General features: G+C 55.2%; 2 protein-coding genes across 4 annotated transcripts; both read right to left on the bottom strand.

The window, feature by feature from the left end:
* Positions 1-869: 869 nt before the first annotated feature.
* On the bottom strand, positions 870-5,544 carry CSF3 (colony stimulating factor 3). Of its 3 annotated transcripts, none has more exons than XM_073325885.1 (5): positions 5,435-5,544; positions 4,539-4,806; positions 2,407-2,514; positions 1,378-1,524; positions 870-1,151 (listed from the first exon to the last, which is right to left on the bottom strand). In XM_073325885.1, the coding sequence occupies exons 2-5, from the start codon at positions 4,659-4,661 to the stop codon at positions 978-980; spliced, it is 552 nt and encodes a 183-aa protein (XP_073181986.1). In that variant the 5' UTR covers positions 4,662-4,806; positions 5,435-5,544; the 3' UTR covers positions 870-977. The 3 variants fall into 3 exon arrangements, with proteins under 3 accessions (XP_073181986.1, XP_073181984.1, XP_073181987.1); XM_073325883.1 differs by having other exon boundaries at positions 4,539-4,708; XM_073325886.1 differs by lacking the exon at positions 5,435-5,544 and adding an exon at positions 5,344-5,408 and having other exon boundaries at positions 4,539-4,708.
* Positions 5,545-15,112: 9,568 nt separating this feature from the next.
* On the bottom strand, positions 15,113-25,148 carry PSMD3 (proteasome 26S subunit, non-ATPase 3). The gene is made up of 12 exons (XM_073326360.1): positions 24,871-25,148; positions 23,093-23,283; positions 22,463-22,600; positions 21,822-21,958; positions 21,411-21,601; positions 20,066-20,169; positions 19,728-19,842; positions 17,693-17,812; positions 17,378-17,481; positions 16,691-16,846; positions 15,859-15,909; positions 15,113-15,466 (listed from the first exon to the last, which is right to left on the bottom strand). Exons 1-12 carry the CDS (start codon positions 25,040-25,042, stop codon positions 15,389-15,391), a joined length of 1,557 nt encoding a protein of 518 aa, XP_073182461.1. The 5' UTR covers positions 25,043-25,148; the 3' UTR covers positions 15,113-15,388.
* Positions 25,149-25,166: the final 18 nt, after the last annotated feature.

Here is a 25,166-nt window from a genome sequence, read left to right as displayed (position 1 = left end):
ATGGAACCCAAGAGCCCTGACCCATTTACCCGCCCCGCCCGGCAGGCTTGTGTTCAAGCAAGGAGTGAAGTGGCTTGGGCCGAGTACTGCGCTCCATCCGTGCTTGGGGGCTAATCCAAAGCTCCGGAGGCTTTCCAGAGCGCAGCTTCTCCACGCTCAATAGCTGAGTGCTCCCAGCAAACCCCTCTCTGCAGGTGCTTTGCCTTCCTACTCCCTCAGACCTTGCCCTTGGCTGGACAAGAAAAAAATTAACCCTCACACCAGCTTTGTGAGGTAGGTAAACATTAGCATCCCCCATTTGACAGATGGGGAAACTGAGGCACAGACTGTTGCCCAAGATCCCACGGGGAGTTGGGCCAGAGCTGGTACTAGACCCAGGAGCTTTTGGTTCCCAGTCTTGTACTTGGTCCAGCTACCAAAGAGCAAACACCTGGTACTGGAGATGCTCATCTGTTTAAATATTAAACAGTAACTACATTGCACAGACACATAAAAATGCACATCCAGCAGCCCAGGCCCTGCTCCTGGATTTTCTGATGCTGCCAAACATTCAATGATGATGCCTGTGATTCGTTATAAAGGAAATGGATTCTGACTTTAAAAATATACCATAGACCAGTTGCACTTAAATACTTCCGCCAACGGATTCCAAACCCCCCATAAATATTAAATAGTGATAAATATTAAATAAGCTGGGCAGTGTTTGCATTGGGGCCGTGTGCGTGGATCCACCAGCCAGTGGTGAAGCTCACAAATGAGAAATAAATAACCTTTATGGAGCATAGGGTGACCAGATATCCCGATTTTGTAGGCACAGTTCCAGTATCTGGGACTTTGCCTTATACACCCACCCACCCACCCACCCATAAAGCTCCCCCTTAGATCTCAAAGCCGGGAGCGTCCCCAAGGCATGGGACTTCTCAGGCTCCAACACCGGGCAGGAGGCTGCGGTGGGGGAAGCGCGTCCCTGCACCCCTTCACACCAGCGTGAGGTGGCGGAGGGCCCGGAAGGCCGCCTCCAGGAAGCGCTTGAAGTTGGCGGGGATGATGAATCCGCTGGCTTGTTTGTCAAAGTCGGACGAGAGGCTGGGGAGGGAGCCATGGCCCTCGGCCTTGGGGTACGTCACAGTGTTCAGCCCCAGATCCTCCATCTAAAGGAGCGGGATACAGTAAACAGCATTAGCAGGGGCCCCGTGGAGCCAGCACCTGGCGCACCCGGGGAAGCTTCACCTTTGCTGCAAGGCCCTGCCCTGCCTGGCTCCCCGCATGGGCCACCTGATCTGGGTGAAGGCTGCCAGGATCCTGGCTGCATCCAGGGGCCCTGCCTCCCCTGATGGCCTGGTCCCACCCACCGGGGGAGCAGGCAGAGCTGTGTACCTGCTGCTGGATGTTAGTGGACAGGTTTGAGACGTCCAGCCGGAGGGTATCCACTAGGCTGGAGTGAGCCGGCAGGAGCTGGAGGAGGATGGCGAGGTGGCCGTGGTAGATTTGAAGTCCATCCCGGATCTGGCTGAAGCAGGCATCCTGTGGGCACGAGAAGGAAGGAGTTGAGAGAGGAGGCCTGAGCTGGGTGCTAGCTCTTTAGTGACCTGGTTTGCATCAAGTTTCCTGTGCAATGTCTATCCCAGCGAAACACATTGGCTGCGGTGACAGTGCAGCATGGAAGGGGTTAACTGTAACTGCAGTAGGCCAGCAGTTCCCCTTCCCCCTGGAGGGGTAGGGACTCTCCTCGAGTCATGGCTTTAAAGCAGGGCTGGAAAACGTGACCACCAAGCTCAAGACCCTGCAAGGGCCGGAGACTCCCCCCAGCCCAGGCTGACGGATCCGTGAAGTTCAGCTAGGCAGCACGGGCCCCTCCCTCCCTTGCCACTGGGCCGCTGGGGATCAGCGAGGGCGGGAAGTGCTGAGTCAAGTTACAGAAGCGTTTGCTAGGGCTGTGAGGAAGCCTCCCTCTCTTTCTAGCTCGCTGCCCCCGCCCGGCTATTTTTGACTGGGGTATTCTGAGGGTTGGGTTTAAAAGCCAGGCCCTGGCCTGGGAGCCCAGCTTTGGACGTAGCCAAGAGGCCAGCTGTTGAGCCGCGAGAGGCGTCCGGGCTCTGTGAAGCTGGCAGAGGAACAGGGTTGAAGTGGTTCCATGGCTGTTGTTCTGGAGAAGGCTGCCGTGGCTGGAGAGAAGCCAAAGCTGAGAACCAGCCGCTCATGGCAGGAGTGCCTTTCCTTCACCCCCGGGCCGGGAAGCACCGTGGGGTGCTGCTCCTGCGCTCCTGCCACAGGCAGGAGTCAGTACGACCGGGAGCTTGGGCTTCCACTGTCAGTGGGAACAAGCTTGGGCCTTAGGCTGCAGCCCAAGGATTGCTCCCGACTCCCCACCCCGACCGTGCTGTAGTCCCTTGCGGTCAGACTCACCACTTGGAAGGTCTTGCTGTGACACTGGTTCAGCGGAGCCTGGGAAATGCCCAGTTTTTGCTTGACAAGCATCAGCTCCTCCTCGTTGCAGAGCTGAAGGGTCGTGCACTGAGGTGGGATGAGAAGAGAAGGTACAGTCAGGAGGAGGGCATTATAAACCAAGTATTGCCTCGGCAACAGCTAGCGATTGCTGTTACTGGACCCCAGTATGTGCTAAGAATGCGACGGCCAGGGTGTGTTCCAGACGCCACCCACAACCCTGCAAACTTTACCCACTGAACTCAAGTGCAAAGTTCTACACTTAGGGAGGGGGGGAAATCCAATGCACAACTGCAGAATGGGGACTGGCTGGGTAGGCAGTGGTCTGAAAAGGATCTGGGGGCAGGTCACAGACTGAATACGAGTCAACAGTGTGATGCTGTTGTGAAAAAGGCTAATACCGTTCCGAGGTGTATTAACAGGAGCATTGTATGTAAGACATGGGAGGGGACGACCCTATTCTGCTCTTCATAAGGCTTCAGATGTATTAAGGGTTGTTGTAAAGAGGACGGGGATGGATTGTTTTCCGTGTCCACTGAAGGTAGGACAAGAAGTAACAGGCTTAATCTGCACGAGGGAGATTTAGGTGAGATGTTAGGAAAAACCTTCTAACCATCAGGGTAGCTAAGCTCTGGAAAAGGTTTCCCAGGGAGGTTGTGGAATCCCTGTCACTGGAGGTTTTTAAGAGCAGGTTGGACCAACACCTGTCATGGATGGTCTGGGTTTGCTTGGTCCTGCCTGGAGTCCCTTCCAGCCCTGCCTTTCGCTGATTCTATTATTCTCGCCTGCCTTTTCCCAAGCAATGTTTTCCTATTTTCATTTTTGCATTGTCCTTTCCTTTGGCACGGCCCCGGGAATAGCAGGAAAGGAGAGGGACTCATTGGCTGGCGTGGTTGTGCGAGACCTTGGAAACTGGACCAAAGCAAACAAATCCACTGGCTATGTGAATAAGACTCCCTGCCCCATAGGGTTAAAATACTGGCAAGCACTAGCTGTAATCTCCAGGAAACATGCCCCTTCGGATCCCCCGGGCCAGCAGCCTGGCCAGAGTCTGCTTCCAAATTTAACACGATCAGTGCGAAAAAAGGTTTTTGGGGCCAAATCCTAAGGGCCCGATCCTGAAAACACCTCGGTGTGGGAGTAACATTGAACTAAACAGGGCTGCTCGCCTGAGGAAAGAGAGCTGCAGAAATGCATGAGGATCAGGCCAAACAAACTGCAGTCCAAAGCCTGAAGAGGAGGGTTCACGATCCTCAAATCCGCTCTCTGCCTGCATCAGGCAGGGGCAGAGCGACCAGAAGGGGAAGGCTGCATGGACGGATCCTCTACCTAGTGGCTGGGTAAATTGTCAGGCCTGGTCCCTGAGAAGACACTTGTCCAGGAGAAGGAGCAGCCTGCAACTCCTCTGGGAGGCAATGGGTCCCTGTTTCTGGTTCTTGCTTTGAGGGAGGTGAAGACGCACAGTTCCTCTTGCTCCTGTTGTGTATTTCGTGCCGGGGGCTGAAGTTTGCTACATTTGCTGGATCAGGAGGGCCCTTGTCTGTGACCCTGCCAGCTGAAGGTAGTGGGGACCTGGTCAGGCATCTGTCCCTGGGGAAGATCAGCACAACTTCACGCTGCTCTACAGCAAAGGGTCTGACGCCGTGGAGTGATCTCCCAATCTGTCTTGTCCGGCTGCTAAGTCCTGCCGCCCAACCCAAGGCATAGCTGCTGGGGAAGCCTGTCTGCCTGGATCTCTGTCTGTCTGCGAGCCTGGGGCTGAGATCCTCAGCAGAGATGAAGCCTCCGGATCAGAATGTCAGGGCCCCACCCCTGAGTGCTCAGTGCTGCAGGGATCCTCCCGTGTTACAGTTTAACGCACTGTGCAGCTCCCCCGAGTCCCCTCCAGCCAGGCTGCAGCCCCCAGCATCACTTCAGAGCGACAGATCCCAAATCGCCAGGGAGGGGTGTAGCTGTAGCTTTCTCATCTGCTGTCACGAAGCCCCTTTGTGCAGGTCACAGATGAGCCCCTGGGTCCATGGCATGGCCCACCCCCACCCCAGACCTCGGCTGCCCTCAGTGCCTCTCCCACTGGTTTGTGTTGAGCGACTCACCACAAGCTCCTGCACCTGGGCGACGTCCCCTTTGATTTTGCGGATGTATTCCAGGTCCTTCTGCAGGAATTGCTGGAAATCCTGATCCCCGGAGAACTCTGGCAGGGGAGCTGCGTGCAGCATGGTGCACCCCAAACACAGCACAGTGCTGACGAGCAACGGCAGAACAGCTGGGGGTGAAGGGAGGAGAGAGAGGAGCAGAGTCAGTCAGGTGGGTGCAGAGGAGTCCAGATGTGGCCTCAGATGCAGAGCGGGAGACGCACCCTCTCTGTGTGCAGAGGAGATAGTCGGTTGGGGGCCCAGTCTGCTGGGCACTACACACACACAGAGAGAGGCGGGCCGTGCCCAGGAGAACTTGCAGTGGAACCTGTTCTCATGTGAGCATCACTGCAAAGTGTGTTGGTTCTCCCACTCTCTGCCCAAGGAGCTTAGTCTAAATAAACACAAGCTATACATTAAAGCTTTTATAGTTCAAGTTAGACCAAGACTTTGACTTAAATCGTCTCTGCTTTCTGATGCTCAGAACTCTCAGAATTTGTTTGTAGTGAGGCAAACTCACCCATAACATGCATTAAGAGTAAACCCTACCGGTTAAAACATAATCCAGCCTGTATAAAACACATGCCTCTTAAATTGTATGTGTATTTGTCCTCCCAGCTATTCTTTCCCTGGTTACACTATAAATAGGCAAATATACCAGGAAGAAGGAAGAAGAAAAAGTTTTTTGTTTTTTTGTTTTAAATCAAACAACCCAAACCTCCCAAATAGTAAATGTAGACATTGCTGTTCACCAAATCACACTTACCAGCCCCCTCACCTAGAATAAATCCAAGCAGTTTGCTACTAGGAAATCAGTGGCTATGGTATCTCGCTGTCGAGTGAAGGTTCATACTTACTTTGGAGAGATCTCATTCTAAATGCTTGGAATCTTCTCAGTATCTCCTCCCCTTTTGAGTTTATGACGGTTACCGGGAACGTGAATAAGACAGACGCAGAGCTGCACTAGTCCCTTTCAGTTCACGAATGTTGAACCTCTCATCAATATGGGACATTTATAGTCTTGTCAGGGAAAATTCATTCTGATGAAATGATTAAGCAAGTGTGACAAATCGCTGGGCACATGGACATCAAATTCCTAGAATGCCTATTTTCACAGATGTGAGTTTTCAGGTTTTGCAAAATGTGGGGTTTCTAATGGCTCCAATTGGTTCTACTTGAGACCCAATCTTAGACAGCTGGACCTGTTCTCCAGCCCACTGGGGCAAGATCAACAGAAACTCACTAATTCTCCTTGCTCTTTAAACCCTGGAATGCCCCCAAAGTCAGTCACTCCCTAAAAGATCAGCTATTCTTTATTCCCCATCAGAGATTTAATTTTGAGCTGACAAGACATCTCAGTCCTGATCAAACTTTGTTATCCTTACGCTATAAGCAGTTGCTTTGTTCTCGAGCAACTTGAGTGGAGTGTTTTGTTAATTTAACCAAGTAATTAGGTCATGATGAAGAGAGAGAAATCACCTTTACATTCCTTTTCCCTTGTAGCTGCGTTCACTTGCCCTCAAGTAGAACCACTAACATGCCCTCATGTGATATGTGCTTCGCCTACAATTAAAACAGCATGTGTCTGCTTGCTGAGAGATCCTGCGTCTTAGGTCTGGAGGGGCCCACACCGTGGTATCTGGGTCCTAGGCAGCCATGAATGATTGTGATCCTCACAGCACCCCCTAGGGAGATAGGGAAGGATCATGAGTCACAAATGGGGAAACTGAGGCACAGCAAGGCTTTAGGCCAGCTTTCGAAAATGGCTAGTGATCGTAGATGCCCAACTCAAGACCCTAAAATTCAGGAATTGTCCTAGGAAGATCTTCATAGAATATTAGGGTTGGAAGGACCTCAGGAGGTCATCTAATCCAATCCCCTGCTCAAAGCAGGACAACACCAACTAAATCATCCTAGCCAGGGCTTTGTCAAGCTGGACCTCAAAAACCTCTAAGGATGGAGAATCCACCACCTCCCTAGGTAACCCATTCCAGTGCTTCACCACCCTCCTAGTGAAATAGTAAAAAGAACAAGGAGTACTTGTGGCACCTTAGAGACTAACAAATTTATTTGGGCATAAGCTTTTGTGGGCTAAAACCCACTTCATCAGTGTTTCCTAATATCCAACCTAGACCTCCCCCACTGCAACTTCAGACCATTGCTCCTTGTTCTGTCATCTGCCACCACTGAGAACAATCTAGATCCATCCCCTTTGAAACCGGCCTTCAGGTAGTTGAAGGCTGCTATCTTGGTATAAGGGATGTGACCAGGGTCACATGGAAAACACGTGGCTGTCTCTGGTTCCCTCCTGCTCCTGGCCTGCCTTGTCTATTTAGATAGCAAGCTTGTTGGGGGCAGGGACTTGCTGTGCGTGAAATTCAAGTAATGGGAGTCTTGCCATTGATCGCTGCGGGCCAGGATTTCACCGGGTGCGTGCAGCACCTCGCTCTCAGTGCTGCTGGGATACAGACACCACGAGGAATCTAAACCAGGCTCTCCAGGGTCCCAGCCCTCTTTCCAGCAGCGTTAGCTGGCTCAGGGTGGGGACTGGGCCCGGGAGGAAAAATGTGGGCGCCCCACATAGCGGGTAGGAGCTCCAGCACCCGTGGCAAGGCCCTGATGGGAGCGGTCCTGTGCTGGGTTCTGGGAGATGGCGATCATTTCCCAGACTCGGGGGATCTGATGCTGGCGCTGCTCCGTAACTCCTCAGTGTTCTTTTGTTGGCAGGCTGGTGGGGAAACCGTGAGGCACGTTTCCAGCTTGGGCTGCCTGGCCCAGTGCCAGCTGAACCAACTCCCGACTGGGGGTAGAGGGACGATTGCTCGGAAATGGAGCTGGCGAGCGGAGTCCAAGCTGGGCTGTGGGCCTGACTTTGAACCCAGCCCCTTGGCAAAGCGGCTGCGGTACTTAGTGGGGTGGCCTGGAATGTATTGTCCTGGCTCCTTTTGACCGCAAGCTCCATGTTCTACCTACCGGGGAACAAGGAAATGGGATTCCCGGCAGGTGCCAAAGAAATAAAAAGTCCAACCGGCCTCACCGCATCCCGGCATGAGGATTTAAACCATCTGTCCCCGCATGACCTCTCGGAGAGGCAAAAGCTGGGAGGGGGGGAGGGGAAACCAGATCCTCCTCATGCTGACCCTCCGCCCCCCACTTCCCCTCTGGGGCCTTGGTCAAATCACTTCACCCTGGGCTCGGGGTGTTCCACGGTGCCTCAGAGGCCGCCCCCACCGGGGCTCTCTGTGGATCTCAGATCCCCGCAGGTGTAGGTCAGCCAAAGGCAGTGGCCTGCACTGGTTTACACCAGCTAATGGTTGCGAATGTAACCATTACACCAGCTGAGTGTAAGTTGATCCAGCCGGCCCCAGGCAATTGCTCTGAGGGGCATGATTCAAGCCATCCACCTCAATGGGGTGTTAACTGAACCTGAAGGACCACCATGACACTTTCAGTGGCATTCACTATTTCACTGCTGATTAATTTTTGCAACAGTGGGCTCACTGATGCACTGGCTGGCGACTTACAGGAGAGTGGGGAAACAGAGGCAGAGGGAGGTCTGATACCAGGTTTGCGGTGTCCCTGTTACGGAACCTGACTGACAATTCCCTACTCCGCTCACTGGATCAAATTAGTCTAGTGGTTAGAGCAGTAGGGGTTGGGGAGTCAGGACTCCTGGGTTCTCTCACTTGCTCGGTGGCCCTGGGGCTGTGTCTCCGCCTCTCTCTGTTCCCTGGACTGGAGAGAATTTGTTGTGAATGCCAATTGCTCTGAGGTTCTGCCCCATCTCCCTCAAGGGGCTGCAGGGCTGAATTCAGTTTGCTCCACAGACATTCCTGGCTGATGGTCACCCCCCTGCAGGCGGTCAACACTGCCTGGGGCTCCGTGTGACTGGAGCCGGGCTGGGGAGCTGGTGCCCAGGGGAATTTCACCTCCTGGGAGGCAGAATCTCCTGATACTCTCATGGGAAGCTTTCAAGAGTCCCTTCTGCAGTGCGATTGCAGGCCGTGACACAGAGCTGGGCTGTGAGGAACAGTGCCGGGTTTACAGTGCTGCCATGCAGCCGGGCCCATGCTCAGAAGGGGCCCCAGCCTGCTCCGCTTGCACTGGGCTGAGACCTCACCAGCACATGGGCTCCTCCTCACCCATTACTTGCTCCGGCCGGCTGGCCGAGGGCTCCTCTCCGCCCCATGGCCGGACCCCAGGGCGCCTCCGGCTCTGGGCAGTCTCTGCTTCCTGGGCGGGCCCCGCCTGTCTCCCCAGCGCTGAGCGGCCTGGGACTGGTGCAGAAGCAGACGCAGTCACCTCCCAGCTGGGCCGATGAGTGCGGCCGGGAGGCAGGGCGTGCGGGAGTGGGTCTCTGAAGGGTCTAGGGGGAGCTGGGCTGTGAAGGGGTGGGGAAGATCTGTGTGTGTTGGGGCACTAGGGAGTGGGGGTTCTGTGGGGGCTGCTGGGCAGTTGTGGTGGGGCCGTGGGCAGGGGTGGAGTTGGGCAGGGCTCTGTGCATTTGTGGAAGGGTTGGGTGGGGGCTCTGGCCATAGGCAGTTGGGGGGTGTTGGCTGGGGGGGCTGTATGGGCCCGCCCCCGAGGGGAAGGGGCACGCTGGCAGGACAGGGCTGGGCAAGACCCTGTGTGGGTGGCAACTGCCAGTTTGTAAATAGTGCCCTTGCCTTGGGCTGGGCTGGATGGAGCCGCCCCTGCCGTGCCATGCCCTGCCCTTGGCTGGCCCCTCGCTCCAGGGTCCAACCCCCTGGGCCATGCTCCATTGCCCCCATGGGGGACCCACAAATATATTTGGCACTGGGCCCAAGGTTAATCCGGCCTGGTGAGGAAGAAAGGAGAGAGGTAGTTGGTCACTGAGACCTGGGGTGTGGAGGGTTCCCGTAGACTGGTGTCACCTCCTTGGAAGTGGTGAAGATGGAAAGTGCTGGCTCAGGGGCAAACGGTTGGGCGTGGCCAGCCGTCAACTGTCAGCGGCTTTTGTTTTCAAGAATTAGGGCTATTAAAAAGAAAAGAGTGAGTCAGAAATGCGCCTTGGAGAGGAAGTCACAGCTGCTTTCCATGGCAGGAACTGGGTGCAAGCCCAGAAACCACGGGGATGGGTGCGGGAGCACCCAGGAGTGAGCTTTGTCACGGTTACCAAGAGTGGTGGAGTTTCCACCGGGCTTGGCCAACGTGCACGGAAAACGTGGCCTTTCTTAGCGCAGCTGCCAGCTTTGAGCTCCATTTTAGCTGCTCCTGTCCTCACGCAGACAGGAGGCTCTCCTGGATCACGGCGAGGCCCAAGGCTGAGTTGAGGTGGGGCAAGCCCAGCGCCATGGAGCGAGAGCAGCTCTCTGCCCTCAGTGCGTGTGTGGGACTCCCGGTTTGAAAATGGACTCCAGTCCTGCCCCCCATGCCCACACGCCGGCTCTGCTGTGCCCCGCTGTGCACAGACATGGGGTACCCCGTCCTGCCCGCAGAGCAGCGACTCGGCTTCCTGAACGCGGCACCAGGGGGCCCTCTCTGAGGAAGTGGCTAGGTACGTCCTCAGGGCAGGACTGTTCTGTCCCTTGCAGCCCATTCTCCAAGGGGGTCGCTCAGCCCAGTTTGTGCAGCTGTGTCTCCTGGACGATCGCTCTCTGGTTCAGAGAGGCCCCTCCTGAGACCTGGTGTCTCCCCAGAGGGCCGGGGTCCAGCCGAATAGGAATCCCAAGGGAGAGAACGTTTGTGGGTGTCCTGGGGGTGCAATTTTGTAGAAACCTGCAGGCCAAGGTCTTCCTGGTTCCACTACCTGGGCCTTGCTCCTGACTTGCCCTGGGGGGACCGAGGGCAGGATGTGATCCAGCCTGTTTGGAAATCCTGGATGCTCTTAGATTTCCCAAGTGGGAGGAGCTGGGATGAGCTTGGTGTGAAGAAATCGCAGCCACGTGCATCGTGCTCGGATGGGTTGGTTCATTCTACCGGCTTGTCACTGCAAACAAATCCAGATGTGCTAGCCCTGGGCTCTGCCCCTATTCCTCTGGAAAGGGAGGAAGGCTGGCTCAGTGGTTTGGTCCTGCTTTGAGCAGGGGGTTGGACTAGATGACCTCCTGAGGTCCCTTCCAACCCTGATATTCTATGATGCTGGAGACCTGCATTGACTTCACAGCTCCTTGAGTGCCCTGGGACCAGTCACTTAGCCTCACTGTGCCTCAGTTCCCATCTGTGCAATGGGGACATTAGCCCCACTCTTCCCCACAGGGGGTGTGAGGTGACAGCTGGTAAAGACTGACACGAAGGGGACCAGATAAACCCCTTAGATAGCTAAGAAAGTGCTGCTTTAATGGCATGGCCATGGCAGAGTCAACCCAGACCTCTGCCCCCTGCAGACAGGCACATACGAAATGGTCTGGCTTTACCATTACTGCGTGAGAGCCCTGGTGCATGGCACAGGACCGACTCTCCCCGTCTGGTTACAGTATTTCACCTTCCCTCAGAAACTACCCAGCATTGCTGTGTGCTGTTCAGCTCCAGTGCGCCACCCCAGAGCTGGCTGCATTTTAGTGGTGGGTGAGGTGAATCCTCTGAGTGTGTGAGGCTCGTAAAGCATCTGAGGTCCCTTCAGGATGAAAGTCCCTGTTATTTGGCCAGGTAAGCTATACTGGTGCCCATCACCAAAGTATCTGGGCTCCTCATGTAAGATGCTGCAAGGTAGGCCTCTGGGATGTGTTTTCTGAGAGGACCCCTCCAGGGTGGAGCAACCTGCATTAAACCTGAATGGGAGGGATCCCTTCAGCACCCAATCCTCCTGGAGCCCTGGCCGGGCCCGAGGGGCAGCTCTGGCTGGTCCATGGGGCCTGGCTGCCGCGCTTGCCCCGCGGAGGCTGGAGCCAGCCCCTGGATCTCGCTTTTCAGACTCTTCTCGGCTGGGGGTGTCACCAATACTGTGGCCAGGAGCAGCTGTCTAGTCTGAGCTGCTGCAGAGCCCAGGCCGGAGCACCCCCCTGGCCATTCCCGGGGCTCAGCGCATCTGTCCCCCTCCCCGGCAGGTGCGTCTCTTCTGGCCTCTCCGTGCCCCCCCAGCTGCACTAAGAGCACTGTGGCCATGGCCGGCCCCGCTCCCGACCCTGTCCCGGGGCAGCAGGGGTTGCGCCAGCTTCCGTGTCCTGCTTGCCTCACCCCGGGCTGAGGCTACCGCGGGGGGGGGGGGGGGGGGACAGCGGCACTGGCTGCGAATGCCTCCGTGTTACCAGGGCCAGAGCTGCAGGGCGGGGGCGGAGCGCAGGGCAGGAGTGAGGGGCACCAACAGAGCTGGGATTTTGGCGGGGTAGGGGGTGGTGGGGGGATGAAGGCCAGGGCTTGGCTAGCAGGCGGCTGCAGGATGCAATTGAGCAGCACCGGCGGAGCAGGCCGTGGTGGCAGCTCAGGAAGGTTTATGTGTCAGGGGCTGGGGCTCCGGCAGAGCCGTGTGAGGGGCACGCAGGGCTGGGCTAGCAGGGGGCTGCGGGTCAGGTGTGAGGGGCACAGGCAGGGCTGGGGGCAGCCCAGGGTTGGGGTAACAGAGGGCTGCAGGCTGGGAGCAGGGGGCACTGGCGGAGCTGGGGGGAGCCCAGGGCTGAGCAATCGGGGGGGGCTGCAGGGCTGAGCAATCGGGGGGGGGGGGGGGCTGCAGGCCAGGAGCAGGGGGCACTGGCGGAGCCGTGTGGGGAGCCCAGGGCTGAGCAATCGGGGGGGGCTGCAGGCCGGGAGCAGGGGGCACTGGTGGAGATGCGAGGGGACCTTTGCAAGCTGCGCCCACCCACTTGCCCTGTGCCTGGCTCCAGCCAGTGCTGTCCCTCCCACCACTGCGGGACACCCGTGCCCGTAGCTTTACTGCTGGCTACCGCGGGTTGTGCCCCCTGCCTGCTGGCAGCACATGTGCTGCCCTCCTGGGAGGCCGCCCGCCCCTCACAGGCTCCGGCCCAGCGGGCAACGGCTCAGGGCTAATGGGGCCCATAGTCTGCGCCCAGCCGGACTCCAAGGATTGTGCCTCTGGCTTGAACCCAGTGCCCGGCTTGCCAGAGGCTGCCGTGGGTTTCCTTCAGTGACGTGGTGCCCTCTGGTGGTGCAGTGTAGTCAAGGCACATTACTCACACCAGAGAGGGGCCCGGAGGCCTCAGCGGCTAGCTGCCCTCCTCGGCTCCGGGACTGCCGCACGCACTAAGCGCACACTAAGCGTGCACTAAGCGCATTATTGGCCACACGCACTAAGCGTGCACTAAGCGTGCACTAAGTGCATTATTGGCCACACGCACTAAGCGCACACTAAGCGCATTATTGGCCACACACACTAAGCGTGCACTAAGTGCATTATTGGCCACGCGCACTAAGCGTGCACTAAGCGCGCACTAAGCACATTATTGGCCACGACACTAAGCGTGCACTAAGCGCATTATTGGCCACGCACACTAAGCGTGCACTAAGCGTGCACTAAGCGCATTATTGGCCACGCGCACTAAGCGTGCACAAAGCGCATTATTGGCCACGCGCACTAAGTGCCCTGAGGAGAACAGTGGTGTTGGAGGAGGGTTCCCTTGGCAGTTTCTGATGGAGGGGGCAGGACTGGAATAGCAGGGGGCTGGGGGTGAGGAGTGGGGGCATCCCACACGTTGTGGATAAAAGGGAATCATTCCCAGATTGTCTATGGCTCTGAAACCAAACACAGATCATCCAGGGAGTCACAACAGAAGCCCCAGCGTGGCTCCAGCTGCCCTGAGCCAGCACTGGCTTCTTCTGCTAGGAACTGGGATTAATTCACTGAGCTGGGCTTTGCTGTCAAATAGGCTCGGCTTGTCTCTCCTAGCACCCCAGTAATTTCTTCCAGGCCTTTCCCTGCGTCACACCCCTGTGGCGACCTTCCTCTGTCTCTCCCAACTCAGTATAGGGGGAATTGGTGGCCTGTGGTTAGAGCAGCTTGGCCCAAAAGTTGGGGACCTATATGGTGCAGGACCAGGGCTTGACTGACTAGCACTTCCCTTCCGGGTTTCATTCTCCTCTTATGGGACCGGACCCCTGGCTCCCTGCACATTGGTCCTGCCGGAGGGTAAATCACGAGAAGTGGTGCCAGGGGAACGCAGAGGGGTGAAGTAGGATGCCCTCCGGACCTGGTTTAGATTGGTGTAAATCAGGCTGTGGCTTGAAGTTAGTCACGGGCTGTTTTGAGTATCTTGGCCCTGTTTCAGGCCAGGCCTTTAATGAAGTCCTGCCATCTCTCCAGCTGCACTTGCTTTCAGGGACAGTGCACATGCCTTGGTCTGGTTTTGCAGCACCCCCTGCTGGTCACAGGCAGCAGCACCAGTACCCAGTAGTAGCCTATAAGGTTCCAAAGTTATTGGCATTGAAGTAACGACTACCGGCCTCAGTCGAACCGAGCCTAAGGCTGTGGGATCAAGAACCCTGATCAACAACTTCACTCCTCCGACACAAGGAACTCTGCGCAATAATCATAAAGCTAGTTGCTGCTGATATTGGGACTATCACGGGGCTGGCCTGAGAGTGGAACGAACTCCTCCACCAGTTAAGAACCATCACAAACCACCCACCTCCTGCTCCAAAATGGTGTGTTTGTCTTCTCCGACAAACCCAGGGCATTGATACTAAAAACCTGCCCAGCCAAGCCAATCTCCAGCCCATGCTGCCCCTAGGGAGCAAAGGGAGAACCGCCGTGACAGATGTTAAGCACTGTGACGAATGCCCACCTGGAAGGCACGCATGCCCTAGCGTGGGGAGTAGGTTATAAGAACCTCTGTGGAACAGAGCAACTCTGTGGAGCACAACACTGGCTTTGAGGGTTGCCAGCTGCCGACCTTGAAATACTTCCTTCTAGCAGAGACAAGGCCCAGGGAGTGGCTGTCAGAGCATCAGGAGACCTCGGCCCCATACGTGGAAAACAAGGGAAGAAATAGGACCCCAGAGAAGCACTTGCTGCTCTTGTGGGCACTGCGCTCATACACAACAGAGGTCAGGTGTATGACCTACAAATGGGGCAGAGGGGAGGCTGCAAGGAGCAGTTTCAGGGTGACTTAGCAGGTTCATCTAGTGATAATGAGAAACCTTGAGATTAACCTTGAGCCAGGGTGGTTTTTCAGGTAACACATTGGTGGTAGTGTACGAGCGACAGCATAACCAGTAACTAGAGCAAGGGAGACCAGGAATCCTGACTGGCGCTCTCAGGAGAAAGATCTGACCTTGTGAAAGATACCTCCCTTCTGTTACTGCATCCGAAAGCTTCAGGGTTTCCAAGCCGTTCCACCCACCCCACCGTGAAACTGAAAGCCGCAAAACCACACACACGTGCGAGGTTTTTTTCCAACTTTTATTTTAAAAGTCATAATTGAAGCTTAACAAAGTCTTAACCCATTATTATTGAGAGAGCTGCGGCTCAGCCGTGGTCTGTGTAGCAGTAACCACCACCTACCCAGCAGCAGGTCACGCACCCAGGAGCGGGTAAGAGGTTTGGTAACAAAGCTCAGGAGGTTTAATTCATTAACCCCTTGTGCGCTTCCCACGCCGGTGCAGCAATGACATCCACCACAAGCAACCTTAAAAGAAGTTTTATTGGGAATTGGGAGGGTGGGTTTCCCTTAATAGGCTGATCTCTTGGGTGATGGTTGCAGGGGAGCACTTCCCTCTACAATAGGCAGAGGGTGATATAGAACCTGGGTGTGTCTCCCCTTCCCCCACCCCCCCAATACGTACATGCAGATAGTTTATAAAAGAAAGGCAGATTCTGGATTGTAGCCACCAGAGGATGGTTTCTATCAGACAGGATATTCCCTGTGGGAAAATAAAAATACACTGCTGTCCCCAAAGGATCATGGGAAACCGTCATCGTCATCCTCTGCCATTTCCTTCGCGAATTCCAGGTCCTGCTGCTCCCGCTCCCGGCGCTCCTGGAAGGCAAAGGCAGGGCACGTTCCTAACAGGCCGATTGCAGCAGTGGGACTGGGATGGCGCAGGGCACTGGGAGCTGAGCCGCTCGGAGAGGCTGCCAGGACAGCAGTGACCGAGAGAGAGGGGGAAGTGATGGCCATTCATGTGAAATGAGTGAAGAGAAGGCTCTGTCCAAACCACAGCTGGCATCAAGGACTGGGCCCCTGACAGAACTCCTGGCTCGCCACAGAAAGGTTCCCACCAGGGCAGGGATGGGGCTCTTGGCACAGGCTCGACATGGGTACACAGCATTGGTTGGGAGGAAAGTGTCACTCCTAGGGAGGGTTGCTAATGGGGCGCTCAACCCCCTCCCCCCACAGGCAGGAAGCCCAGAACCCAGGTGGGATCTCACCTCTGCAGACTCCAAGTCCTTGTTGTAAGATTTAGGTGGGAACCTCATGGCCTGGAAACACAAACAAAAGGGGATCAGTGAGGGACCACCTTGGCCAGGGCCACAGGGCAGAGGCAAGGAACACACAGGCACCTCTCACAGGCTGTAGAGACATTTCCAAGCATACACTGCAGCCAGGGGTCATGCTCCTTGCTCCATCAGCAAGTTCCAGCACGGCCAGGTAGGTTGCCTCACTGACAGGATATCAACCTTCAGACACCTCCCAGGGCAGCAGAGCTCAGGATGTGCTCACGAAGGTAGCACATGTTTTGAGGCCTCATGAGCCTACCCGGGGAATCAGCTCTCGCTCCCAGCAGCTGGAGCTAGAGTGCTGAGAGATCTGTCTGAGATCGGAGGCTTTCACAGCACTTTGGCATGAATGAGGCCTCCCAGCTCCCACATGGAAGAGCTTGGCGGGATCCCATTTTACAGAGGCAATTCAGTAGAGTGGTGAACAGAACCCAGGAGTTTTGTCTCCCAGCTCCCGCTGCAGTGCACTGTATTTGCTGGCAGAGTACAGAACGGGGTGTGTTTAGATAACAGGAGAATGTGGGGCGCACATGGAGGGCAGAGGGACCATGCTTTGAACTGGTGCCCCAACAGATGATTTGGGGGTGCGAGGGAGAGGAAGGAGAAGAGCCAACCCATCACCCCAGAAGGGCCTGGAACCTGCTGGGGGAGTTTCTGGAGGCCTAAGGCTTCTAAGTCAACCTGCTGCACTCACACATCTCAGGAGACCGGCCCCACCGGGACACCTGACCCAGCACCTGGACAATGGGCAGAGCCTAGCTACCTTGACAGACATGTTGTGGATGTCGAGGCAGAAGGAGATCCTTTGATGGAAGGCCAGCTGGGGCTCCCGTGTGGAGTAGATGTCAATCATCTCTTTGGACTGGACGTAGCCTTTCTCGTGGTTAATGCTGGCTTCGATCACGCCGTCCCGGATGGCCTACAGCCCAGAGGCAACAGTCACGGCAAGGGGCCAACCTCCAAGGCTGGTGTCCGCGAGCACAGAGTGCCCGTGGGTCAACAGCCGGGGATGGCAGCGTGAGCACTTTGCACTCAGGAAGCGGAGACTCGCTCCCACAGGACAGCGAATTGGCTTGTCTGTTCTCTCAAGCCCTGAGCACCTGTTTTTTCTTGGTGCAACATCCCTTGGTAACGATTGCTCGAGGAAGCGACAGATGTAGCGAGATGGGTAGGGACAAGGCTATGCTCTGGGTCAGAGCACCTTGGCATGAAGGGGTTAATTGGGATGCAGGCCCTTGGAGCTGCTGTTGGCCCAGATCTCAATAGTAAGAGGCTGGTGACAGACCCTTTTGGAGGAGCACAGCGCTGGTTCCGCAGGGCCTGAAAGATACAGGACCAACCCCTCAGGAATCAGACAGCTCTGCGGTCCCTGAACACCGCAGGGAGAAGGGGCCAAGTGCTAGATTTCCTATGCTGATCCCTGACCCTCTGCTTCGTCCCAGCGACCCACCTTGGCAACAATGAACTCAGCATCCTCCGGGCTGTCTAGCTGCAGTTTCTGAGCAATGTCGGCCAGTGCGATGCGTGAATAGGACAAACTGATCATGCGAACACCTGGAGGTGAGAGAAAGAACAGAAGCTAGAGAGTGTCATGTGGCCACAGGTACACTGAGTGAGCTGGGGAGTGGGTGTGATCGCAAGAGGCCTTTTAAACCAAGCAGCACAAGGAGACTCAAATGCACACTGCTCTCCTTTGCTGCATTAAACAAGAGGAGCAAGCCACAGGGGCTAGTTAGCCCAACACATGGCATTGGCAGCTTCTTACCTGTTTTAATCACATTGTGTCTCAGCCGGATGATCAGGGTATAGGTCCCGTCTGCCTGAAATTTGTCCGCAAACTGATCCAGGACCTGGTTGAACTTGGCTAGGTTACCCGTCCGAACAGCTGTGGGAACATATAGGAGACGGTTGAGAGAAAACAGAGAGAGGAAAAGATCTGCTGAAGTCACAAAGTCAGAGTAAAAAGAAAAGGAGTACTTGTGGCACCTTAGAGACTAACCAATTTATTTGAGCATGAGCTTTCGTGAGCTACAGCTCACTTCATCGGATGCATACCGTGGAAACTACAGAAGACATTATATACACACAGAGACCATGAAACAATACCTCCTCCCACCCCACTGTCCTGCTGGTAATAAGTTATCTAAAGTGATCATCAAGTTGGGCCATTTCCAGCACAAATCCAGGTTTTCCTCACCCTACCCCCCCCCCCCCCCCAACTCACTCTCCTGCTGGTAATAGCCCATCCAAAGTGACCACTCTCTTCACAATGTGTATGATAATCAAGGTGGGCCATTTCCTGCACAAATCCAGGTTCTCTCACCCCCCACCCCCATACACACACAAACTCACTCTCCTGCTGGTAATAGCTCATCCAAAGTGACCACTCTTCCTACAATGTGCATGGTAATCAAGGTGGGCCATAGCCTGGATTTGTGCTGGAAATGGCCCAACTTGATGATCACTTTAGATAAACTATTACCAGCAGGACAGTGGGGTGGGAGGAGGTATTGTTTCATGGTCTTTGTGTGTATATAATGTCTTCTGTAGTTTCCACGGTATGCATCCGATGCAGTGAGCTGTAGCTCACGAAAGCTCATACTCAAATAAACTGGTTAGTCTCTAAGGTGCCACAAGTACTCCTTTTCTTTTTGCGAAGACAGACTAACACGGCTGTTACTCTGAAAAAAGTCAGAGTAGGAACAGAACTCAGGAGTCCTGTATGCCAACCACTTAACTCCTTCCTGACAGGTAAAGGTTCCAGTAAGTGGAATTTTGAGGTTAGAGCCATAAATGCCAGAAATAAAACAGGAGACAGTGCCCTTTATTGATGAAATGTTAAAAATATTTTGCTCCTTCGAAGAGCAGAACATTATCTCAATTTATAATGATGTGGTGACTTCTGAAGACCAACAATTTCATAGATTCCAAGGCCAGAAGGGATCACCTGTGATCGTCTAGTCTGACCTCCTGTGTAACAGAAGCCAGAGAACTTCCCCAAAATAATTCCTTTTAAACTCAAGCATGTCTTTAAAAAAAAGAACAACCAATTTTGATTGAAAAATTGCGGGTGATAGAGAATCCACCACAACCCTTGGTAAAGCATTCCAATGGTTAATTACTCTCACTGTAAAAAGTAAGTTTTACTGCCCCAGCCAGGGATCCGGTGAGATTAGAACCCAGGACCATGGGCACTGGAAGCAGGAGCAATATCCCTTGGTCATCAAACCAGCTAACGGAGCACAAAGTTACTAAAAATTATCTTCCATTCTGAAAATTTTGCGCATGTGGCTCTGGAATCAGAAGTTGGCCATAGCAACATCAGCACATATTTTTTAAGTGCACTTTTATCTTTTGCACCACGATTTTGCTAGCCTAAAACAACCTAACCATGAAAGTGACCCTCATTTGTGAAAATATGCTTATGTAAAAAAATGTCTTTGTCTTACGTAATGAAACTGTCAGCGTTCTCATACAAAACAACTAACCTTTTTTAAAATCAATCTACACCTTTGGTCTCTGATGTCTTGTGGCAATGAGTTCCACAGGTTATGACCCGCATTTCCCTTATAACTACATCTTTCAGTTTCATATCATTTCTCTTTGTTCTTGCAGTATGAGACAGCATAAATAAAAGTGTGCAATTTAGCAGCTGCTGTCGTCATTATTTGCCATTTTTCATGAAAATTTGAGAAGCTGTAGCTAGACCAAATGGTAGGGTACAGAACAGAAACTTAGGGGTTCCTGGATCATCCAACAACAGATCATGAAGCTCTGGGGAGTAGCCAGAGCACCCTTACCCTGCGTCAGGAGGAAGTAGGGCATGAGTGACCTCTTGAGGGAAGGCTGTCTGAACTGGAGTCTGTCCGGGATCTCGCCCAGCAATAACTCCACTACGATGAGCAGCTTGTGGACCTTAGGCAGAAAGACAGACATAAGAGACTATGAGTCTGTCAGAACTGCCTTAGACACCCTAAGGAAGCAAATTCTTCATTCGAATAGACTGGCCAAGAAGCTGGTGAGAGCCCCGGATCCTACCTTGGCTCTGCTCCTCTCCATGGGCCTGATGACGCATAGTGCCGGCACAAGTGCATCCACCCAGAGGTGCCCCGGGAGGACCACGCACGCACCCACTCACCGTCTGTTTGAAGCCGACCGCTGTGTGCTGTGGTGCCTTCCGCAGGGCATTCGTCATGGTCCTCCGTGCTTCAGAGTACTCCAGCTGAATGGCTTTGATACGACCTGGAAGGAAAGGGGGAGTTACAGAGGGACAGAAACTGTTTCAGAGAGAAGTTGGTTTAACTGACAAAGCCCAGCCCAGGCACTGGGACCTTCGCCCAACCTGACACAAACGGCTAATCAAGCCAACTGCTCCATGCCACGCCAGCTGTTTGGCTGCTCTAGTTCGGTGCCATCTGAGACTGACAGCACTTGAGGTCACGTCAGTAACAAGCAGATCTGTGTACAGGTGCCTAAGCTCCGAAGGACGAGAGGCGCTCCGTCTTTCAGAGGTCACACACTTACCTACTCGGTGCAGCGGGACAGCAGGATGCGAGCAATCTTTACCTCACACCTTCCCTGCCCAGGACAGCAACGCGAACACCTCTTTGCACATCCACAGCCCTTCCATCAGCTCTCAAAGCCTCACACCCACCTCTGCTCACTAGCATGATGATTACTACCAAGGCCCATTGTACTCCCTGGCAAGAGGGACATGGTCTGCGGCACAGTCCCTGGATTTTATGGCACCTGGTCTGGAAATTGGGGCAGCTTCACTTAAATTTTAGAACAGAGATTTTGAATGTAATTAAATGTGAACATTAACCTGACCAGCACAGTGGCCCCTCCTTTCTCCAGTTTCCATCCAGTTCAGTTTTACTTGCTGACGTTTGTACTGGTGATGCTGAGCGGCACTGCAAGAGTCCAGAGAAAAGCTGGAGGTTTTGGCAGCTGCAGAGGGGACTGTTGGGGACTGTGGTATTGGGCACGATAGCAGAGAACAGGGCTGGCATTTCCACCACTCCCTTTGTGCGCAGTTATCGCCCCTCAGAGATAAATGTGGCCGTTCACCGCTCTCAGACCTATCACTTCAGACCTGCAGACAAGACTATAACATTTTATGCTTGGTGCATGTTGTCCAGTGTTTTCTTCCCATTTACTAGGGCAGGACGTGTAGATTCTGAAATACAATTCTGTGGCAAATTCCACTGCCAAAGAATTGTGACATACACGTTGGGCTAAGTATTAGCCCATTTTACAGGTGAGTAAATGGAGGCAGCGATTATACGATTTTCCAGAGGTCACAGGGTCAGTGGCAGAACCAGAAGAAAACCCTCTGAATCCGAACTCTGGCACTAACCACTTGATCACACTCCTTCCCTAGCCTCAGGAACAGAACCCAAGAGTCCTAATTCCAGTCTCCTGCTCTAGTCACTAGACAACACAACAGTAAAGCAGCTTGCATTGGCATTGCTGCCTCTCACCTGTGTAATAGAGGTACCTGGCCCACTCGTTGTTATTGGCCTGCTCAGGAAAAACTGATTTGGAGACGAGCTTTTCCGCCTGGTCGTAGAGGTTATAGTGAAGGTAGTTTCTCAGCAGCAGGTTCAGGAGGGTGGCCTGACCATCTGCGTCATGACGGAGGGTTGCCGTCCTCAGACGGGCATGCAAGAAACTTCAAAAGAGGGTGGAGAGGAAAGAGTCTGTCAGAGGGGAGGGAGGAAGCTGCAAAAGGGGAGAGCACAAATGTCCTCAGAAAGGTTTCGATCCTAGCTAATGGCTACAGTGCCATTAGGCACCAAAAGGCCCTTTCATTTCTGTATAGGCAGGCTCCAGGAGAATGCAGCACACAGGACTGCAACTAACCTATCGGACACAGCAGCAGCCAGTCCTACCTCCTGACCACATCAAGTTTATTCAGGAACTCGTAGCTGCGGGAGTGGTAGTAATAACACTTGGCCACCACCAGATCGAGGGCTCGGCGGTTCTGAGGACTGATCTTCTGCATCAGGTCATCAGACACTTTCTGGGCCTGGGGAAGGAAAGGAGGAAGGTCAAAACAGACAAGACAAGAGAGAGAGCGAGCTCACTTGTGAGGAAACACAGGAGGGGAAGCGCTCAGAAGCATTTTGGCTGTGGGAACTTCCATTAATCTAAATCCCCCATCCCTAAAATATTGGTAACTTCCAAGGGCTGTATCTCAGCCAATCCCTTTGGGATGGGGTTAAAATAACTTCAGGGAAGCTCTCCTAGCAGAGCAGACTTGAGGTAACTAAATGGAGGCAGTGGTATTTTCTTTGCTGGCTAGCTACTAAGCCTCCATCGGTGCTGTAGGCTAGGATGGGACACGAAGCTTCTCTGCTCTGAAGCTCTGCCACCGTCTACCCGTACTCAGCTCATGGGAACAGGGAGGCAATGGGGAGAGCACCCAGGTTCTGACCCTACAGTCTCATGGGCCATACACACCCAGTACTTGGGTTTCAGTAGCAGGATGGATCTCCCCAATGCAGCAAGCAGGACAGTCCTGGGGTTTTACCTCTGGATATCGTTTACTGTTCATCAGGTAGATGACTAGGAGCAGCTGGAGATAGGTTTCCACCTCTGGCAGGAGTGGGGCTGAGGCTGCCTTTCCTGTCCGGGGACGGAACTGCAGCTCTGCTTCTGTGTCCATAGGCTATAGAGAGAGACCGAGATGTGCTGGATCCACAGCTCTGAAGTCCTCTAGTAATTCACAGAGGAAACTCAACATGGATGTGCCATACCCATCACCAATACCCGTACCAACTTCCCTGCCTGCCTCCAGTGTGCCACAATCTTGACCTGGAGGGATCACCTCTAGGAACAAAGGAGAGTTCAGTCTCCATGGCCCACTCAGTCTTTGCTCTCTCTGCTGAGGATGCCAACGCAGGCCAGCAAATGCCCATTGTGATTTTTCTTTGATACAGACACAAGCCAGCTGGGAACTGGATCGAGTCACTGCCCCCAACTCACTTCGCAGGCACTCCTGAGCAATTAGGTTGTAATGTCTGAACACTCCCTTTGGGGTCTCTGTTCCCCCCGCCCCATTACAACAACATGTTCTCTGCTACTAACAGTCCCGGCATCTGCCAAAGCAGAGTCACCGCCCCAAGTTCAGCAACCTCCTGTGCCCCCACTGCAGACTCACCTCCTCCAGAAAGCCCAGCAGGAAGTCCCGCATGGTGCTGTTGGAAGTGAAGAAGCCATTGATGGCTTTATGGAGCACGTTGGGGTTGAGTCGGCGGGAGGTGGAGGGCAGAGCCCGTAGGGCACGCAGGACGTAGCGAGGCTCCTTTCCAGACACGGCCTTCTCAAGCTGCTTCACATGCTCTTTGATGTCTGCATCAGCACAGGGAAATCCTGCTAGCACTTCGCCCCTGGCAAGTGCTCTCACAAAGGAGGCAAATCCTAATACCTGATGATCATATTGGTGATACCCCTGCTTCCTTGCTGAAGGCTGATATGCGCTTCTACCCGCTCATATTAATATCATTTTAAGGAGAAAGCCTCAATACCTCAGGACATAAGCCACTCTCTAAGTGGGAGGAGGGGGAGAGGTTAGGAAGAAACTTTCCCTGGAGGCAGATTATCCTATATCCGTCTACTACAGGTTTCTTGCATCTTCCTCTGCAGTCCCTGGTGCCGGCCACAGTGAGAAAAGGGATACCGAAGTATCATTTATATTACAATAGTACCTAGGAGCCCCAGGGATAGACAAGGGCCCCACCGTGCTAGGTACTGTGCAAACACAAACCAAGTAGATGGACGCTGGGCTGATCCAGTTGAGTACTGCCTTCATCCGAATTACAGAGCAAGTATTAGAACAAGCTCAGGCGGCAGCTTTCACACGGAAGTGTCCCACTGCACTTTGCGAGCAAACTGACAGATAAGCGAAACACTGGGGTCCCTTTACGCGCCACTTGGGGTGGAGGGGACACAGACGGTGCTGGCGGCGGCCGAGAGTTCAGTTCACCCGGATCTACCACAGGCTTTCTGTCACCGTAAGCAAGCCGCGTGGGGTCTGATTTTCAGGAGTGCCGAACGTCCGCCACTCCAGCTGAAGTCAATGGGAGCGGACCCCGCTCAGCGCCATACAGACCCCTGCATCTCCTTGGCCCTCTGAGCGAGCGCGAGGAGGACGCCGCCTTGCCTGGCGCCGGGGGCGAGGTGCTCGGGTGAGCGGCGACGGGGACCGTGGCCATCCGACGCCGCCGTTTCCCAACCAAACCATCACCCCCCTACGCCCAGCATCCCCCTCCCACACAATCCCTCTCCCTGCACAGGCTTCCCCTGGGACTCAGGGAAACGGGGCCATTCACAGAGCGGTGGGGTGAGGCGCCCGGGGCCGGCACTGGCCTCCCAGAGGGAAACAGCCCCTGGGACTTGGTGGGTACCGAGGTCCAGCCCTGCTGGGTCCCCCCCCGCCTCAGGGCCCCCGGCCCGTTCCCCCCCCGCCTCCCGGTCTGCCCCTCCCCCCGGCCCGTTCCCCCCTGCCCCTCCCCCTCCTACCCCCCGGTCTGCCCCTCTGCCCCCCCCGCCTCTCGGTCTACCCCCCCTGGCCCGTTTCCCCCCCCGGTCTCCCCTCCCCCCGTTCCCCTCTGCCCCCCCCGCCTCTCGGTCTACCCCCCCTGGCCCGTTTCCCCCCCCGGTCTCCCCTCCCCCCGTTCCCCTCTGCCCCCCCCCGCCTCTCGGTCTACCCCCCCTGGCCCGTTTCTCCCCCCGGTCTCCCCTCCCCCCGTTCCCCTCTGCCCCCCCCCGCCTCTCGGTCTACCCCCCCTGGCCCGTTTCCCCCCCCCAGTCTCCCCTCTGCCCCCCCCCACCTCGGGTCTGCCCCTCCCCCTCCTCTTCCCACCCCCCGCTTTGCCCCTCCCCCCGTTCCCCTCTGCCGCCCCCCCCACGGGGTCCCCGTGCCCCTCCCCCCCTCACCCTCCAGCGTGACAGCGTCGAGCTCGCGCTGCGGCGGCGGCTTCTCCCCGCCGGCCCCGTCCGCCGCCGCCTCCTGCATCTCCACGTCCGGGGGCCCGGGCGGCGGCTCCTCGGGGGGCGGCTTGGCCTTGTCGGCGCCGGGGCGGCGGCGGGACGCGCCCTCCTGCTTCATGGCGGGCGGCGGGGGGGGGCCCGGAGCTCGCGCGGCTCGCGGTGACGGTGCAACAATCGCGGGAGGAGGCGGCCGGCTCCGCCGCGAGGGGTGCTGGGAAAGGCCAGGCCCGGCCAGCCGAGCC

This window comes from Lepidochelys kempii, chromosome 27, assembly GCF_965140265.1.
Source record: "Lepidochelys kempii isolate rLepKem1 chromosome 27, rLepKem1.hap2, whole genome shotgun sequence".
Lineage (NCBI taxonomy): Eukaryota > Metazoa > Chordata > Testudines > Cheloniidae > Lepidochelys > Lepidochelys kempii.
The sequence above is the reverse complement of the archived record's forward strand: the minus strand, read 5'-3'. Positions and strand labels throughout refer to the sequence as shown.

Bases quoted from the DNA above. Each gene is read 5' to 3' on its own strand.
- CSF3 (XM_073325883.1), bottom strand. The intron at 2,515-4,538 runs GTGAGTCGCTCA...ATCCCACCTCAG, and splicing joins CCCAGGTGCAGGAGCTTGTG to TGCACGACCCTTCAGCTCTG. The intron at 1,525-2,406 runs GTGAGTCTGACC...TCGTGCCCACAG, and splicing joins ACAGCAAGACCTTCCAAGTG to GATGCCTGCTTCAGCCAGAT.
- PSMD3 (XM_073326360.1), bottom strand. From the start codon at position 25,042: ATGAAGCAGGAGGGCGCGTCCCGCCGCCGCCCCGGCGCCGACAAGGCC. The intron at 22,601-23,092 runs GTGAGTCTGCAG...CTCTCTCTATAG, and splicing joins TGCTGGGCTTTCTGGAGGAG to CCTATGGACACAGAAGCAGA. The intron at 16,847-17,377 runs GTGGGTCGCTGG...TCTGGGCTGTAG, and splicing joins CTGAGTTCATTGTTGCCAAG to GCCATCCGGGACGGCGTGAT.